Here is a 17,289-nt window from a genome sequence, read left to right as displayed (position 1 = left end):
CAACAAAAAAACCTGTGGGGTCGAAATACTCACTAAACTCCTTGAGGTGTGCAGTTTGCCAAATGAGGTTTTGGAGGGTTTCCACTGTTTGGGTATGTGCACACACACTAATTACGTCCGTTACATACGGACGTATTTCGGCCGCAAGTTCCGGACCGAACTCAGTGCAGGGAGCCGGGCTCCTAGCATCATAGTTATGTACGACACTAGGAGTCCCTGCCTCGCTGCCGGACAACTGTCCCATACTGTAATCATGTTTTCAGTACGTGACAGTTGTCCTGCAGCGAGGCAGGGACTCCTAGCATCGTACATAACTATGATGCTAGGAGCCCGGCTCCCTGCACTGTGTTCGGTCCGGGACTTGCGGCCGAAATACGTCCGTCAATTACGGACGTAATTAGTGTGTGTGCACATACCCTTTTGGCACCACAAAACCTCTTCAAACCGGACATAAAATATATTCTAATAAACAGGAGGCCCCAAAATCCACTTGGTTCTCCTTTGCTTCTGAGACCTGTGCTTCAGTCCATAAGCACATTAGGGCCACATGTGGGATATTTCTAAATACTGCATAATCTGGGCAATAAATATTTTGTTGCGTTTCTCTGGTAAATCCTTCTGTGCTACAGGAAAAAATGGATTAAAATTAAATTTCTGTAAAAAAAATTACATTTAAAATTTCACCACCACTTTAATTCCTGTGAAACGCCTAAAGGGTTAAGAAACATTCTAAATGCTGTTTTGAAAACTTTGAGGGGTCTAGTTTTTAAAATGGGGTGTTTTATGGGGGTTTCTGATATATAGGCCCCTCAAAGCCATTTTAGAACTGAACAGGTCCCCCCAAAAAAAAGGCTTTTGAAGTTTTCTTGAAAATATGAGAAATTGCTGCTTATGTTCTAAGCCTTGTAACGTCCTAGAAAAATAAAAGGATGTTCAAAAACAGTGCAAACATAAGGTAGACATATGGGAAATGTTAACTAGTAACTATTTTGTGTGGTATTACTATCTGTCTTACAAGCAGATACATTTAAATTCAGTAAAATGCTAATTTTTCAACATTTTCTCTAAATTTTGCTATTTTTGACAAATAAAGACTGAAGGTATTGACCAAATTTTACCACTAACATAAAGTCTAACGTGTCACGAGAAAACAAGCTCAGAATTGCTTGAATTAATAAAAGCACTCCAAAGTTATTACCACATAAATTGGCAGGTCAGATTTGAAAAATGGTCTCTGAGGGTATGTGCACACACACTAATTACGTCCGTAATTGACGGACGTATTTCGGCCGCAAGTACCGGACCGAACACAGTGCAGGGAGCCGGGCTCCTAGCATCATACTTATGTACGACGCTAGGAGTCCCTGCCTCGCTGCCGGACAACTGTCCCGTACTGTAATCATGTTTTCAGTACGGGACAGTTGTCCTGCAGTGAGGCAGGGACTCCTAGCATCGTACATAAGTATGATGCTAGGAGCCCGGCTCCCTGCACTGTGTTCGGTCCGGTACTTGCGGCCGAAATACGTCCGTCAATTACGGACGTAATTAGTGTGTGTGCACATACCCTGAGCCTTAAGGCCCAAACTAAGCTGCATCATTAAAGGGCAACTAAACGTTTGCCAAACTTCTGGAATGTCATAATGACATGTCAGAAGTTTTGATTGGTGGGGGTCCGAGCACTGAGACCCCCACCAATCACTAAAACGAAGCTTCAGAAGTGCTCATGTGAGAAGCTGATGTATCGGGGAAGCCGATGTATCGGAGGATGGGCTCATAGACTTTCTATTGAGCCTGTACACCGATACATTGATTTTCGGAAAAAGCCGAACAGACACAAAGCGGCTGAGCACTCACACAAGCGCTTCTCTCGCTTAATTTTAGCGATTAGTGGGTGTCTCAGTGCTCGGACCCCCACTAATCAAATCTTCTGACATGTCACTATGACATGTCAGAAGTTTGTCAAACGTTTAGTTACCCTTTAAGGGGTTAAGGACCATGCAATTTAAAAAAAAAAAAAATTTATCTTCACATTTCTAGAGACATAACTTTTTTATTTTTACGTAGAATATTTGGGTACACTTTTTTTGGGGAGGGAAAACAGCAATTCTGACATTTGCAAAATAAAAAAACATGTTTTATGGAAATACATAATTTTTGTGTTGAGAGATCTATAACAATTTTTTATTCTTCCATTGATGTAGCCGTATGAAGACTTTTTTTTTTTTTTGCTGGTTGTGTTTTTCACTGGTACCATTTTGGGCTACTTATAATTTATAATTAATAATAATAATAATTATAATAATAATATAACTTATAATTTGCAGTATAATTAATAAGTTATCTTTGTTCTACAGGTCATTACAGTTGCGGCGGTACCAAATATGTGTTTTTTTTATGGTTTACTCTGTCACCACATTATAAGTGCCCTATCTCCTACATAAGGAGATGGGCGCTGTAATGTAGATGACAGTAATGCTTTTTATTTAGAAAAACGATCTATTTTAACCACTTTAAGAGCGATTTTTAGCTTTATGCTAATGAGTTTCGTAATGCCCAAGTGGGCATGTTTTTACTTTAGACCAAGTGGGCGTTGTACAGAGGAGTGTATGACGCGGACCAATCAGCGTCATACACTTGTCTTCGTTCATTTACACTGCACTAGCGATATAGCTATATCGCTATCTGCAGCTACATACACACACACTAACATTACTGCAGTGTCCTGATAATGAATATACATTACCTCCAGTCAGGACGGGATGTGTATTCAGAATCCTGACATGTCTGAATCTTTTCTGTGAGATTTCCAGCAAGACAAACGTAATCTCGCGAGATTACGATGTAAACTGTCATTTTAAACGAGATTACGTTTGCCTTGCTGGTAATCTCACAGAAAAGATTCAGACGTGTCAGGATTCTGAATACACATCACTTCCTGGCTGGCAGTGATGTATATTCATTATCAGGACACTACAGTAATGTTATAGTGTGTTTATGTGGCTGCACATAGCGATATAGTGATATAGCTATATCGCTAGTGCAGTGTAAATGAATGGAGAGAAGTGTATGACGCTGATTGGTCACTGATTGGTCACCGTCATACACTCCTCTGTACAACGCCAACTTGGTCTAAAGTAAAAACACGCCCACTTGGGCATTAAGAAACTCATTAGCATAAAGCTAAAAATCGCTAATAACGTGGTAAAAATAGATCGTTTTTCTAAATAAAAAGCACTGCTGTCACCTACAGTACAGCGCCCATCTCCTTATGTAGGAGATAGGCCACTTATAATGTGGTGACAGATTCTCTTTAAATACTGTTAACCCCTTCCCGCTCCTGGACGTACTATTAGGTCATGGTAGCTGTAGCGTTCGCGCTCCATGACCTAATAGTACGTCTCGGGAGTAACGGCCGTTTCGGCCGTCCTCCCGACACATACAGGAGCTGTGACAGCTGCTGTCTCGTACAGCAGCTGCCGCAGCTCCTACAGCGGGGACCGATCGCTGTGTCCCCGCTGATTAACCCCTTAAAAGCCGCGTTTAATAGAGATCGCGGCTTTTTAGGGGTTAAGCAACCATCGCCGGCCTGCTACACGATAGCGGCCGGCGATGGTAACTATGGCAACCGGACACCAAACAATGGCGTCTGGCAATGCCATCGATGGAAGCCTAGTGGGTCCTGACAAAGTCAGTGCCCACTATGCTTGCTGTTAGTGAGTAGCTGACAGCTCTAATACACTGCACTACGCAGTAGTGCAGTGTATTAGAATAGCGATCAGGGCCTCCTGCCCTCAAGTCCCCTAGTGGGACAAAGTAATGAAGTAAAAAAAAAGTTAAAAAAAGATGTGTAAAAATAAGAAAATAAAAGTTTTAAAAGTAATAAAAGTAAAAATCCCCCTTTTTCCCTTATCAGTCGTTTATTATTAATAAAAATAGATAAATAAACAAATAAACTATACATAATTGGTATCGCCGCGTCCGTAACGGCCTGAACTACAAAATTATTTCGTTATTTATCCTGCACGGTGAACGCCGTAAAAGAAAATAATAATAAACCGTACCAGAATCACAATTGTTTGGTCACTTCACCTCCCAAAAAATGGAATAAAAAGAGATCAAAAAGTCTCATGTACCTAAAAATGGTACTGATGGAAAATACAGTTCGTTACGCAAAAAATAAGTCCTCGCACGGCTTTATTGATGGAAAAATAAAAAAGTTCTGGCTCTTAGAATAAGGCAACACAAAAAGTGAATGATTTTTTACAAAACATATTTTATTGTGCAAACGCCATAAGACATAAAAAAAACTATAAACATTTGGTATCGCCGTAATCATATCGCCATGCAGAATAAAGTGAATATGTCATTTATAGCGCACGGTGAACGCTGTAAAAAGAATAGAATAAAAAAACAATAGTAGAATTGCTGTTTTTTAGTCACCACGCCAACTAAAAATAGAATAAAAACTGATCAAAAAGCCGCATGCACTCCATGAAAACTACAATGAATTCCTCAAGGGGTCTAGTTTCCAAAATGGGGTCACTTTTGGGGGGGTTTCCACTGTTTTGGCACCACAAGACCTCTTCAAACCGGACATGGTGCCTAATAAAAAAGAGGCCTCAAAATCCACAAGGTGTTCCTTTGCTTCGGAGGCCGGTGCTTTAGTCCAGTATCGCACTAGCGCCACATGTGGGATATTTCTCAAAACTGCAGAATCTGGGCAATAAATATTGAGTTGCGTTTCTCTGATAAAACCTTTTGTGTTATAGAAAAAAATGGTATAAAAAGGATTTTCTGACAAAAAAACTGTAAATTTCACCTCTACTGTGCTCTAAATTCCCGTGAAACACCTAAAGAGTTCATAAACTTTCTAAATGCTGTTGTGAATACTTTGAGGGGTCTAGTTTCTAAAATGGGGTGTTTCATGGGGGTGTCTAATATTTAGGCCCCTCAAAGCAACTTCAGAACTGGAACCTAAAAAAAAAAAAAAATGAGGCAATACTTCGCTTCTCCTAATGTCTACTCCAAGACGACCCCAGTTTTGACAGTTTGTATAAACGGAGACCCCTATTAGACCGTTTCAGTGCCCGGTTTTCCCAAGCATACACCACCGAGACGTGTATTTCTATTGATGAGTCCTTGGTACATTTTAAAGGGAGGCTTCAATTCCGCCAGTACCTGCCGGGTAGGAGGGCAAGGTATGGCGTGAAGATGTATAAGCTGTGCGAGTGCAACAGGGTTTACCTACAAATTTAGGATATATGAAGGGAAGGACACCAGTGCTCAGCCCCCAGAATGCCCCCCCCCTAACTGGGAGTTAATGCAAAAATTGTGTGGGATTTGGTGCACCCACTGCTGGACCAGGGTTACCGCCTCTACCTGGATAATTTTTATACCAGCGTCCCACTCTTCAACTGCCTCGCTTCCAGAAGTACTGCGGCATGCGGCACTGCTAGAAGAAATCTGAGAGGCCTCCCTAAGACTCTGCTTGGGCAAACACTCAGAAGGGGTGATAGCAGGGCACATTCTAGCAGCAATATATTGTGTGTCAAGTACAAGGACAAGAGAGATGTCACACCAGTACCCATGTACCTGTACGAGGTACCAGTATAGAGACCCCCAAACCAGACTGCATCCTGGACTACAATAGGTATATGGGAGGGGTGGACTTGTCAGATCAAGCCCTGAAGCCCTACAGCACGATGCGGTGTGGTATAAGAAGCTGGCCGTGCACATCATACACATGGCATTGTAAAATGTGTACATGCTACGTCGATGTGCAGGCCAGATGGGAACTTTCCTGGAATTTCAAGAGGTGGTTATCAATAAACTAATTTTTAGGGACCAAGAGGGGGGGGCACCCAGTACTTTTGGAAGCGGGGCCACACGCATCGTACCAGGGCAACACTTTCCAGGAGAAGTTCCCCAAACTGGCAAGAAAGAAAAAAGTCAAAAGAGGTACAAAGTCTGCTATAAGAGGGGGATAAGGAAGGGCACAATAAATCAATGTGACACGTGTCCCGAAAAACTAAGGCTCCGTATGAAAGAGTGCTTCAAAATGTATCATACATCCCTAGATTTTTAATCTACCCCAGTTTTACTTACCCTGATGCACTCCTCACATCTTATCCCCCTCATCTTTCCCTTCTGAGCACTGCCGTGTGCCCAGGCAACTGATAACAGCCACATTAAGGGTATTGCCATACCCGTGAGAACCCACATTACAGTTTATGGGGTGTATGTCTCCGGTCAAAATGCTCACTACACCTCTAGATGGATGCCTTAAGGAGTGTCGTTTTTAAAACGTGGTCACTTCTTGGGGGTTTCAACTGTACTGGTACCTCAGGGGCTTCTGCATACATGTCTTAGCACCAGAAAATCCCCAGTAGACCAAATGGTGGTCCATTCCTTCTGAGCCCTCCCATGGGCCCAAACATCAGTTTATCACCACAAATTTGGCATTGCCGCACTAAGGAGAAATTGGGCAACAAAATGGGGTATTTTATTTCTTGTGAAAATAAGAAATTTTCAGCCAAAACGACATATTATTGGAAAAAAATATTTTTTTTAAAATTCCCAGCCCAATTCAAATAGGTGCTGTGAAAAAACTGTGCTGTCAAAATGGTAACAACAACCATAAATGAATTCCTTGAGGGGTGTAGTTTCCAAAATGAGGTCACTTCTGGTGGGTTTCCATTGCTTTGATACCTCTGGGGCTCTGCAAATGCGACATGGCACCCGAAAACCAATCCAGCAAAATCTGCACTCCAAAGAACACACATCGCTCCTTCACTTCTGAGGCCAACCATGGGCCCAAACGGCAGTTTATCACCACAAATGGGGTATTGCTGCACTCAGGAGAAATTGGGCAACAAAATGGGGTATTTTGTTCCCTGTGAAAATAAGAATTTTTTATCAAAAATGACATCTTATTGGAAAAAATGTCATTTTTTTAATTTCACAGCCCAATTCAAATACGTGCTGTGTAAAAACTGTGGGGTCAAAATGATAACAACAGCCATAAATTAATTCCTTGAGGGGTGTAGTTTCCAAAATGGGGTCACTATTGGGGGATTCCTACTGTTTTGGAACCTCAACACCTCTTCAAACCTGGCATGCTGCATAAAATATATTCTAATAAAAAAAGAGGTCTCAAACTGTAATAGGTCCTTCTTTGCTTCTGGGGCTTGTGTTTTAGTCCACGAGTGCACTAGAGCCACATGTGGGACATTTCTAAAAACTGCAGAATCTGGACAATACATATTTAGTATTGTTTCTCTGGTAAAACCTTCTGTGTTACAGAAAAAAAATGAATACAACTGAAATTCAGCAAGAAAAATTACAATTGCAAATTTCACCTCTACTTTGCTTTAATTTCTGTGAAATGCCTGAAGGGTTAAATAAACTTTCTAAATGCTGTTTTGAATACTTTGAGGGGTCTAGTTTTCAAAATGGGGTGTTTATGGGGGTTTCTAATACATAGGCCTCTCAAAGCCACTTCGGAACTGAACAGGTACCTTAAAAAAAAGGCTTTTGAAATTTTCTTAAAAATATGAGAAATTGGTGTTTATGTTCTAAGCCTTGTAACGTCCAAGAAAAATAAAAGAATGTTCAAAAAACGATGCCAATCTAAAGTAGACATATGGGAAATGTGAACTAGTAACTATTTTGGGTGGTATAACCGTCTGTTTTACAAGCAGATGCATTTCAATTCTGAAAAATGCTATTTTTTCAACATTTTCTCTAAATTTTGCAATTTTTCACCAATAAACACTGAATATATCGCACCTCCCTCTGTCAAACACATAAGATGCCAAAGTTGCTACTGACCAAGGCATCTTAGGGTATGTTCACACGCAGTGAGCAGAAACGTCTGAAAATACGGAGCTGTAAAATAAAGGCTCGTGGGAACAGAACATCGTAATTCCCATTGAAAGCAATGGGCAGATGTTTGTAGGCGTATTAGGGGCGTTTTTTCAGGCGTAATTCTAGGCGTAAAATGCCCGAATTATGGCTGAAAACATTGCGTGTGGACATACCCTAAGGGGTTAAATTGCAGGGATCGGAGTCATTAACAATCCCGGCAGTTGCAGCAGTACCATGTCTGTATAAGGCTGGGTTCACGCGAGCATGTTACGCCCGTAATGGACGGAACTTATTTCGGCTGCAAGTCCCGGACCGAACACACTGCAGGGAGCCGGGCTCCTAGAATCATAGTTATGTACGATGCTAGGAGTCCCTGCCTCTCCGTGGAACTACTGTCCCGTACTGAAAACATGATTACAGTACAGGACAGTTGTCCCGCAGCGAGGCAGGGACTCCTAGCGTCGTACATAACTATGATGCTAAGAGCCCGGCTCCCTGCAGTGTGTTCGGTCCGGGACTTGCGGCCGAAATACGTTCCGTCCATTACGGACGTAACATGCTCATGTGAACCCAGCCTTACAGCTGTGGTCCTGCTGCTGGTTTCACGGGCACAGTGATATTTCCCACGCGGTCAGAGCGCCAGTTCCTTGAGAACTCCTTCCAGGGCCGTACTATTACGACACTGCTCCTTAAGGGGTTAAGTAAAACATGAATAAAAAGTGTATTACAAAAAAATATTTTAATATGAAAATTAGATTTAAACAATAGGTTAATTACTGAAGATAACTCTTGACATGTGCTACTGATTTTTCTATGCCCATTTGATAGCAAGTAATGATTAATAATATAGCACTTGTTGGCTCATTCAATATTAAATGCTAAATTAAAAAGGTTGGATGCACTCTTCCAGAGACAGCGCCACTCTTGTCTATAGGCTCTGTCTGGTATTGCAGTTCAGCCCTATTGAAGTGTATAGGGCTAAGCTGCAATACCAGACACATACCATGGATATTTCTGGAAGAGTTCCTCCATGTTTTTCTAATCACTTACAACCCCCTCAAATGATATTTTTCCTTTTGTCTTGGCTTGTAACCCTACACAATGCCATCTTATTCTCTAAAAAATCAATGTACATGTGCAAAAATTCAGCTGAAATGCAGAACAAATATATATTTATTTTCTTAGGCTGCACCTGCCTATCATTACTGAGGTCAAATAAGGGGGCGTCTGAAAGAATCCATATTTATGTCACATCACTAGCTGAAAAAAAGATACTGATGTATTCTCAGCTCAGGTTTCCACTGCAGGGAATGTTATTAAGAGGAAAGACTATCCTTTATCATTGTGTCATATTATTTTTTATCTGTAGCACCTCATCTACCAGTGTTTCCTACCTCTAGGCCAGTGTGAATGCAATCATTACTAGTTTATAATTGGGCCCTGTTCCCACACAAAAATAAGATTTAGCTTATGGTTAGATGTTTTTTTGTCGCACATGAGTATAGTTAAATAATGATACGTTTGTGTGATATAAGAGTTAACCAGGGGTGTAGCCATACCTCCCAGCTTTTGAATTCGGAAAAGAGGGACATTTTAAGCCACGCCCCTAACCACGCCCAATATTCCGCATAAACACATCAAATCACGGCCAGATTCTTCTGCACATAACGCGCGCACATTCTCACTGCGGATCTCTAGACTGTCTGGATATCACAGATATTATGGATCCGGTCATATCGTCTTTGTGTTACTTTTCCTATCTTGGGTATAACATTTGCTCATCACGGCAGCAGCTGCAGGACAAACCCAAAGGCTGAGAACAATGAAAGTCAAGAGGGAGACCCTGTGGTGGATGACTTTTCAATTGACAGGTAGCAGAGTTACATGATGGGGATTTTTTTTTCCAGTTGTGTAACTCTGCTACCGGTCAATGGAAAAATCATCCACCAGAGCCCCCCTGTAGATTGCTCCACACACAGCCCCCTGTAGATAGCGTCAGACACAGCCCCCTGTAGATAGCGCCACACACAGCCCCCCTGTAGATAGCGCCATACACAGCCCCCCTGTACATAGCTCCACACACAGCCCCCCCTGTACATAGCGTCAGATACAGCCCCTGTAGATAGCGCCAGACACAGCCCCCCTGTACATAGCGCCAGATACAGCCCACTGTACATAGCATCAGATACAGCCCCCTGTAGATAGTGCCACACACAGCCCCCTGTAGATAGCTCCACACACAGCCCCCTGTACATAGCGCCACACACAGCCCCCTGTACATAGCACCACACACAGCACCTCTGTAGATAGCGCCACACACAGCACCCCTGTAGATAGCGTCACACACAGCACCCCTCTAGATAGATATACACACAGTCCCCACACACAGTCCCCCTGTAGGTGCCACATTGCCGCCAGAGCGGAGAGCGGTAGAGATAAGCTCTATTCACCTGACAGGGTCCGATTGTCGGTCGATAAAAACGGCCGTTTTGGGCCGTTTTTCCCGGCCGTTTTGCATCCGTTCCGATTCTGTTCCAGGCCATGTTGCTGTTTTTAACAGCCGATTTTGACCCGTTTTGCATCCGTTTTTTCCCTGTCCGTTTTAAAATCAGATGAAGTTCATTTAAATTTGTTGTGACACACAGCCCACTGTAGATAATGCCACAGCCCCCCTGGTAGGTAATGCCACCCAGTCCCCTGTAGGTAATGCCACCCAGCCCCCTGTAAGTAATGCCAACCAGCCCCCTGTAGGTAGTGCAACCCAGCCCCCTGCAGGTAATGCCACCCAGCCCCCTGTAGGTAATGCCACACAGCCCCTTGTAGGTTGCACCCATCCCACCCTTCCAGGGGAAGTCACTGACTTCAATGTCCATATATGGACAGTGTAGTCACTGACCTCCTGGAGAGGAATCCCTGCCACAGGGTCAGGGATTCGCTTCAGAAGTGAGTGACGTCACTGTGTCCATATATGGACAGTGTGGTCACTCACTTCTTCTGTAGCGAAATCCCCAGCCACATGGTCGGGGATTCCGCTTCACAAGTGAGTGACGTCACTGTGTCCATATTTGGACAGTGTAGTCACTCACTTCTCCTGTAGCGGAATCCCTGGCCACAGGGTCGGGGATTCCGCTTCAGAAGTGAGTGATGTCGCTGTGTCCATATATGGACAGTGTAGTCACTCACTTCTCCTGTAGCGGAATCCCCAATCCGCGGCCGGGGATTAGGGATTCCGACTCCTACAGGGAGCAAAAAAAGACCCTCCTCCTCCTCACACGAACTCTGCACTGTGAGGAGGAGGAGGAGAGCGCGAGCGACGGAATACATGGCCGTCACTCGGGACACATCCGGTGATGGCTGTGTATTACCTGACCCCATAGACTTCTGAAAATAGGGCATGGTCAATAGCCAGGTTTCCCGGGCCGTCAAAAAATCGGTCGTGTGAAAAGCTCCATCGCTCATTGGCAGAAGAAGGCAGGAGTCTTGCAGCGGCGTTCTCACTGGTGTCGATGCCGGCCCGGGAGTGAACGAGTCCAGTCACCTGACCGGTGAGGTCAGGTGACAGGTCAGGTGACTGGACTGGTCCACTCACGGACCGGCATCGATCCCAGTGAGAACACCGCCGCAAGACTCCTGCCTTCTTCTGATTGCTGCTGCAGTCAGCAGCGATCAGCTGTTCTGATGCAGCGCCCAGCGGGACATTTACAGACCGCCCGGGACGGCGGGACAGCGGTGAGAAACCGGGACTGTCCCGCCGGATCCGGGACGGTTGGGAAGTATGGTTTAGCTATAAGGTGATCAGAAGTAGCAGTCACTCCCAGACCCTGGTGTCTGAAGGGACACAAAGGCCCCTCTGTCACATAAGAAGACACCAGCATTATAAATGGCACATGGTAGGTAGCTACAGATTTTGCATTGTAGCCCAGGAGCTTCAAATTATGCCTGTGGTGGCAAGGGTTTTTCCCTAAATTCTCTATGGAAATCGTGTGCTCCTTAACCCCTTAAGGATGCAGCCTAGTTGGGGCCTTAAGGCTCAGAGCCCATTTTTGAAATCTGACATATTTCACTATATGTGGTAATAATGTCGGAATACTTAAACCTATCCAACCGATTCTGAGATTGTTTTCTCATGAGACATTGGGCTTTATGTTAGGGGTAAAATTTGGTTGATATACTCATGGTGTATTTGTGAAAAATTGCAAAATTTAGAGAAAAGTTTGAAAAAATAGAATTTTTCAGAATTTTAATGCATCTGCTTGTAAAACAGATGGTTATACCACCCAAAATAGTTACTAGTTCACATTTCCAATATGTCTACTTTAGATTGCCATCATTTTTTCAACATTCTTTTATTTTTCTTGGACGTTACAAGGCTTAGAACATAAGCAGCAATTTCTCATATTTTTAAGAAAATTTCAAAAGCCTATTTTTTAAGGTACCTGTTCAGTTCTGAAGAGGCTTTGAGGGGCCTATGTATTAGAAACCCCCATAAACAACCCATTTTAAAAACTAGACCCCTCAAAGTATTCAAAACAGCATTTAGAACGTTTTTTTTAACCCTTCAGGCATTTCACAGGAATTAAAGCAAAGTGGAGGTGAAATTTGCAAATGTCATTTTTCTTGCTGAATTTCAATTGTATTAAATTTTTTTCTGTAACACAGAAGGTTTTTTTTTTTACCAGAGAAACAATACTAAATATGTATTGTCCAGATTATGCAGTTTTTAGAAATGTCCCACATGTGGCTCTAGTGTGCTCGTGGACTAAAACACAAGCCTCAGAAGCAAAGAAGCACCTAGTGCATTTTGAGGCCTCTTTTTTATTAGAATATATTTTAGGCAGCATGCTAGGTTTGAATAGTTGTTGAGGTGCCAAAATGGTAGGAATCCCCAAGTAGTGACCCCATTTTGGAAACTGCACTCCTCAAGGAATCCATTTATGGTTGTTGTTACCATGTTGACCCAACAGTTTTTTCACAGCGCGTATTTGAATTTGGCTGTGAAATTAATTTTTTTTTTTTTTTCCAATATGATGTTAGTTTTGATCAAAATTTCTTATTTTCACAGGGAACAAAATGCCCAATTTTGTTGCCCAATTTGTCCTGAGTGCAGTAATACCCCATTTGTGGTGATAAACTGCCGTTTGGGCCCATGGGAGGGCTCAGAAGGAAAAGAACGCTATGTGTTCTTTGGAATCCAGATTTTGCTGGATTGGTTTTCGAGTGCCATGTCGCATTTGCAGAGCCCCAGAGGTATCAAAGCAATGTAAACCCACCAGAAGTGACCCCATTTTGGAAACTACACCTCAAGGAATTCATTTATGGGTGTTATGACCATTTAGACTACACAATTTTTTCACAGAATTTATTTGAATTGGGCTGTGAATTAAAAAATTTTAATTTTTTTTCCAATAATATATAGTTTTGGCTCAAAATGTCTTATTTTCACAGGAATAAACACCCCATTTTGTTGCCGAATTTGTCCTGAGTGCGGCAATACCCCATTTGTGGTGATAAACTGCAGTTTGGGCTCATGGGAGGGCTCAAAAGGAAAGGTGCGCTATGTGTTCTTTGGAATCCAGATTTTGCTTGATTGGTTTTCCGGTGCCATGTTGCATTTGCAGAGCCCCAGAGGTATCAAAGCAATGAAAACCCACTAGAAGTGACCCCATTTTGGAAACTAAACCCCTCAAGGAATTCATTTATGGGTGTTGCGACCATTTAGACCCACAGTTTTTTCACAGAATTAATTTGAATTTGGCTGTGAATTAAAAAAAAATTTCCAATAATGTATAGTTTTGGCTCAAAATGTCTTATTTTCACAAGGAATAAAAGACCACATTTTGTTGCCCAATTTGTCCTGAGTGCGGCAATACCCCATTTGTGGGGATAAACTGCCGTTTGGGCTTATGGGAGGGCTCAGAATGAAAGGAGCACTATGTGTTCTTTGGAATCCAGATTTTGCTGGATTGGTTTTCGGGTGCCATGTCGCATTTGCAGAGCCCCCGAGATATCAAAGCAATGGAAACCCACCAGAAGTGACCCCATTTTGGAAACTACACCCCTTAAGGCATTCATCTAGAGGTGTAGTGAGCATTTCGAGCCCACAGGTATTGTGTGAAAGGTATTGTGCGCAGCAGATGGTGCAGTGTGAGATTTGCAATTTTATATATATATATATGCCATTTCAGTGTCCAATATATTGTGCCCAGTATGCGCCACCAGAGATATACACCCCATAAATTGTAATGTGGGTTCTCCTGGGTACGGCAATACCCTACATGTGGCTGTTATCTGCTACCTGGGCACACAGCAGGGCTCAGAAGGGAAAGATGAGGAGAATAAGCTGTGCGGAGTGCATCAGGGTAAATAAAATTGGGGTAAATTAAAAATCAAGAAATGTATGATAAATTTTAAAACACTCTTTCATACAGAGCCCTGTGGCACTATTTTTGTAGCAGTAGAACTCTGTTAAAGGCGGTAGCAGGATGGACATTTTCTGTACCAGGTGAGGATTTACTGAAAAAGAGAAAAGATAAAGATATCTAGGCAGTAAACTCTCACGAGATAACTCAAGTGAATGAGTCCAAACAGAGACAATGTCCCTTGTGAGTCACTGGATTTAATTGTACTGTATTCATTGCACTGTATTGACAGCCTGATAATACTTTGTAAAGTGCCAGTGCAGAACTGGTATGCGACCACTATATGGGCACTGTATGGTTAAATTATTGGTTGTATTGGTTTTTGTGGTAGGTATATGTGGTCATGGTGTGGCAGTATTATTTGGTTTTTGTACACTGGTATTATTTAGTAAGTGTATGACTGTATTATTAAAAGGAAAACTATCATATATCCATTAGTGTTTATGACAGGGCAACGTATTTGGGGGCAGGGCTGATGCATTTATGGATACAGGCTTCAGGCACCATAATTCTGATTTTCATTATCAAGTAATTTCCAGCGTCAATGTACTGCTGGGAAGGTGTATCTAAGCCCATCATGTGTTTGAAAAGTTGTCTTATAGTTATACTGTCTTTAAACAAAAAAAAAAATCCTGGCACCTTAAAGTAAAAAAGAACTAAGAAGTAAAAAAGGACTAAGAAGGCCACTGAGACTGCTATATCGGGGTCTAATCTGGGGATTAATTTTTTTTTTCCCGGTCTGATAATTAAATGCAATAAAAGTCAAAACTTTTACATTGATGTGGTAAGGGTAAGGCCACACGGAGCAGCCCTGAAACGGTCGAAACGCGGCCGACAACCGCGCTGGCACCATTTTCGATGCGGCTGTCAAATAGCCTGTTAGTGGCCGCACATTAATGCGGGTAAAACGTCCCTTTATCTGCAAAATCTTGGAACCATGAATTAAAACACTCTTTGTGGCCGCACAATTTTGCAGGTTACAACAAGTTTGAACCGAGCGGCAGGTCACTCATGCGCATTGCTGCTCCATTCATTCTCTATGGCAGCGCCGGAAAAAGCCGAACACTGCACTTGGCTATCTCCGGTGCTGCCATAGAGAATTAATTGAGCGGTAGTGCGCATGAGCGACCTGCCGCTCGGTTCAAACTTAGGATTCGGGCAACTCCTGGCTCCCCGTTCCCGCAAACGGTGGGGGTCCGAGCTGTCAGACACCTACCGATCAGCAAGTTACCCCTTACCCTACGGATAGGGGGTAACTTGTTGTAACCGGAATACCCCTTAACAAGGTATTTAACAGCCACGCTGTAAAGGATCTGCCAGGCACAGCTTCGGGGTTAATGCCCATAGGTAATCAGTCTTCACCTGAGTCTATGTCTCTGAGTCTGACTCCAGCTTCCACCACTCAGGCTGGCAGGCTTAGGACTCAGCTAGCTCCCGCCCTCTGTCTATTTATACCTGCCTTTCCTGTTCCTCCTTGCTTGTGATTCTTCTCGTGTGGTTTCCTGGCCCAGCTACAGCTTCTGACTATTTGATCCTGCTCCATATTGACCCCGGCTTACTGACTACTCTCCTGCTCTGCGTTTGGTACCTCGTACACTCCTGGTTTGACTCGGCTCGTTCACCTCTCTTGTTGCTCTCGGTGTTGCCGTGGGCAACTGTCCCATTTCCCTTATCTTTGTGTACCCTTGTCTGTTTGTCTCGTGCACTTACTGAGCGTAGGGACCGCCGTCCAGTTGTACCCCGTCGCCTAGGGCGGGTCGTTGCAAGTAGGCAGGGACAGAGTGGCGGGTAGATTAGGGCTCACTTGTCCTTTTCCCTACCCCTATCATTACACACGCCTAACATAGTGCCAGCGCGATTGTTGGCAGTGTCGCGACCGTGTCAGGGCCGCTCCGCGTGGCCTTAACCTAAATGTTCTTGCTTGAGGGGGAGGGGCCCCTACATAAGTTTGCTATGGGGCCCAGCCTTTTCTAGTTACGCCCCTGATCTGTATAATGGATAAATTACATCTTAAAGATAAACAGATAAGACAATTACATTTACAACAGATATTTAGGTTAAGATTAATCCACATTTACGTAGATGAGAGCCATTATCCAAACTTTATCTTGGGGCCCTATGTTGCACAAATGGCACATAAAGGACCTTCTCATTTAGAAATTAATTTGCTCCAAAAATACAGCAAGCAGATATATTTTTCCCAGTAAATGGTGATAATAGCCATTAAATTAATGCACGCTTACTTTCTCCCTCACAGTATTATCCCTACTTCTATCTTGGGCTCACTACTGTCACATAGTGGGATGGCTATAATTACTAAGTCAACAAGCACGAACTAGAACTCAATATGCTCAACTGAATTATCAATGTATTTTACCTGTCAATAATAATATGAATAATAATAACATTATAGAAAGCTGTTTAAATAATAAGACATCACAAAACTAAAGCCTATTGGCTACAGGATTGAGATTATATTCATGTGGCTACATATTTGTATAATAGAAATAACTATTGGCACTTACCATTATAGAAAAAACGAATGCAACGATGTTTATTGGGTAAGCCGGGCAAAAACAGGAAAATATTGAAAGGATCAGGTAATTGCTTGGCGTAGGACCATGCGTGGATTCATCTTCTATGTTAGTTTCCGGGCTTTTTTCTAAAGCCCTTTTGATTTCCGGATTGCATGGAGTTTGAGACATGGAAAAATCAGTGTACAGAAATTGGTCTATCCAGAAAACTTCAGCTGTCCAGTTTGAGGCTGAGGGGCGGCTGTGTTACCCAATTTAGGAGTTCAAGGAAGAAGTGATCTCATTTCGGCTGATGCCTGATCAGCAAAGGAGCAGCAGCCAGGCTATAAGTACAAGAAGTCAGACCAGAGGCTTGAGTGAATGTAGATTAGACCAGTCAGGTCGAATCGTTGTGATGCTTGAAGCCTTATACTGGTAGAATAATATAACTGAAGATTGCAAGTTTATTACAAATTGTTCGTATTTTATGT

At 42.9% G+C, this 17,289-nt stretch overlaps 1 protein-coding gene across 1 annotated transcript in view; it reads right to left on the bottom strand.

Annotated features, from left to right (window-relative positions):
• The window catches only part of TMEM233 (transmembrane protein 233), a 120,409-nt gene extending 103,419 nt beyond the window's left edge, over positions 1-16,990 (bottom strand). Inside the window, exon 1 of the mRNA XM_075853959.1 lies at positions 16,811-16,990. Coding sequence (XP_075710074.1) covers positions 16,811-16,990 — 180 coding nt within the window. The remainder of the gene's footprint in view (positions 1-16,810) is intronic.
• Positions 16,991-17,289: the final 299 nt, after the last annotated feature.

Source organism: Rhinoderma darwinii, chromosome 1 (assembly GCF_050947455.1).
Source record: "Rhinoderma darwinii isolate aRhiDar2 chromosome 1, aRhiDar2.hap1, whole genome shotgun sequence".
Classification (NCBI taxonomy): Eukaryota; Metazoa; Chordata; class Amphibia; order Anura; family Rhinodermatidae; genus Rhinoderma; species Rhinoderma darwinii.
The sequence above is the reverse complement of the archived record's forward strand: the minus strand, read 5'-3'. Positions and strand labels throughout refer to the sequence as shown.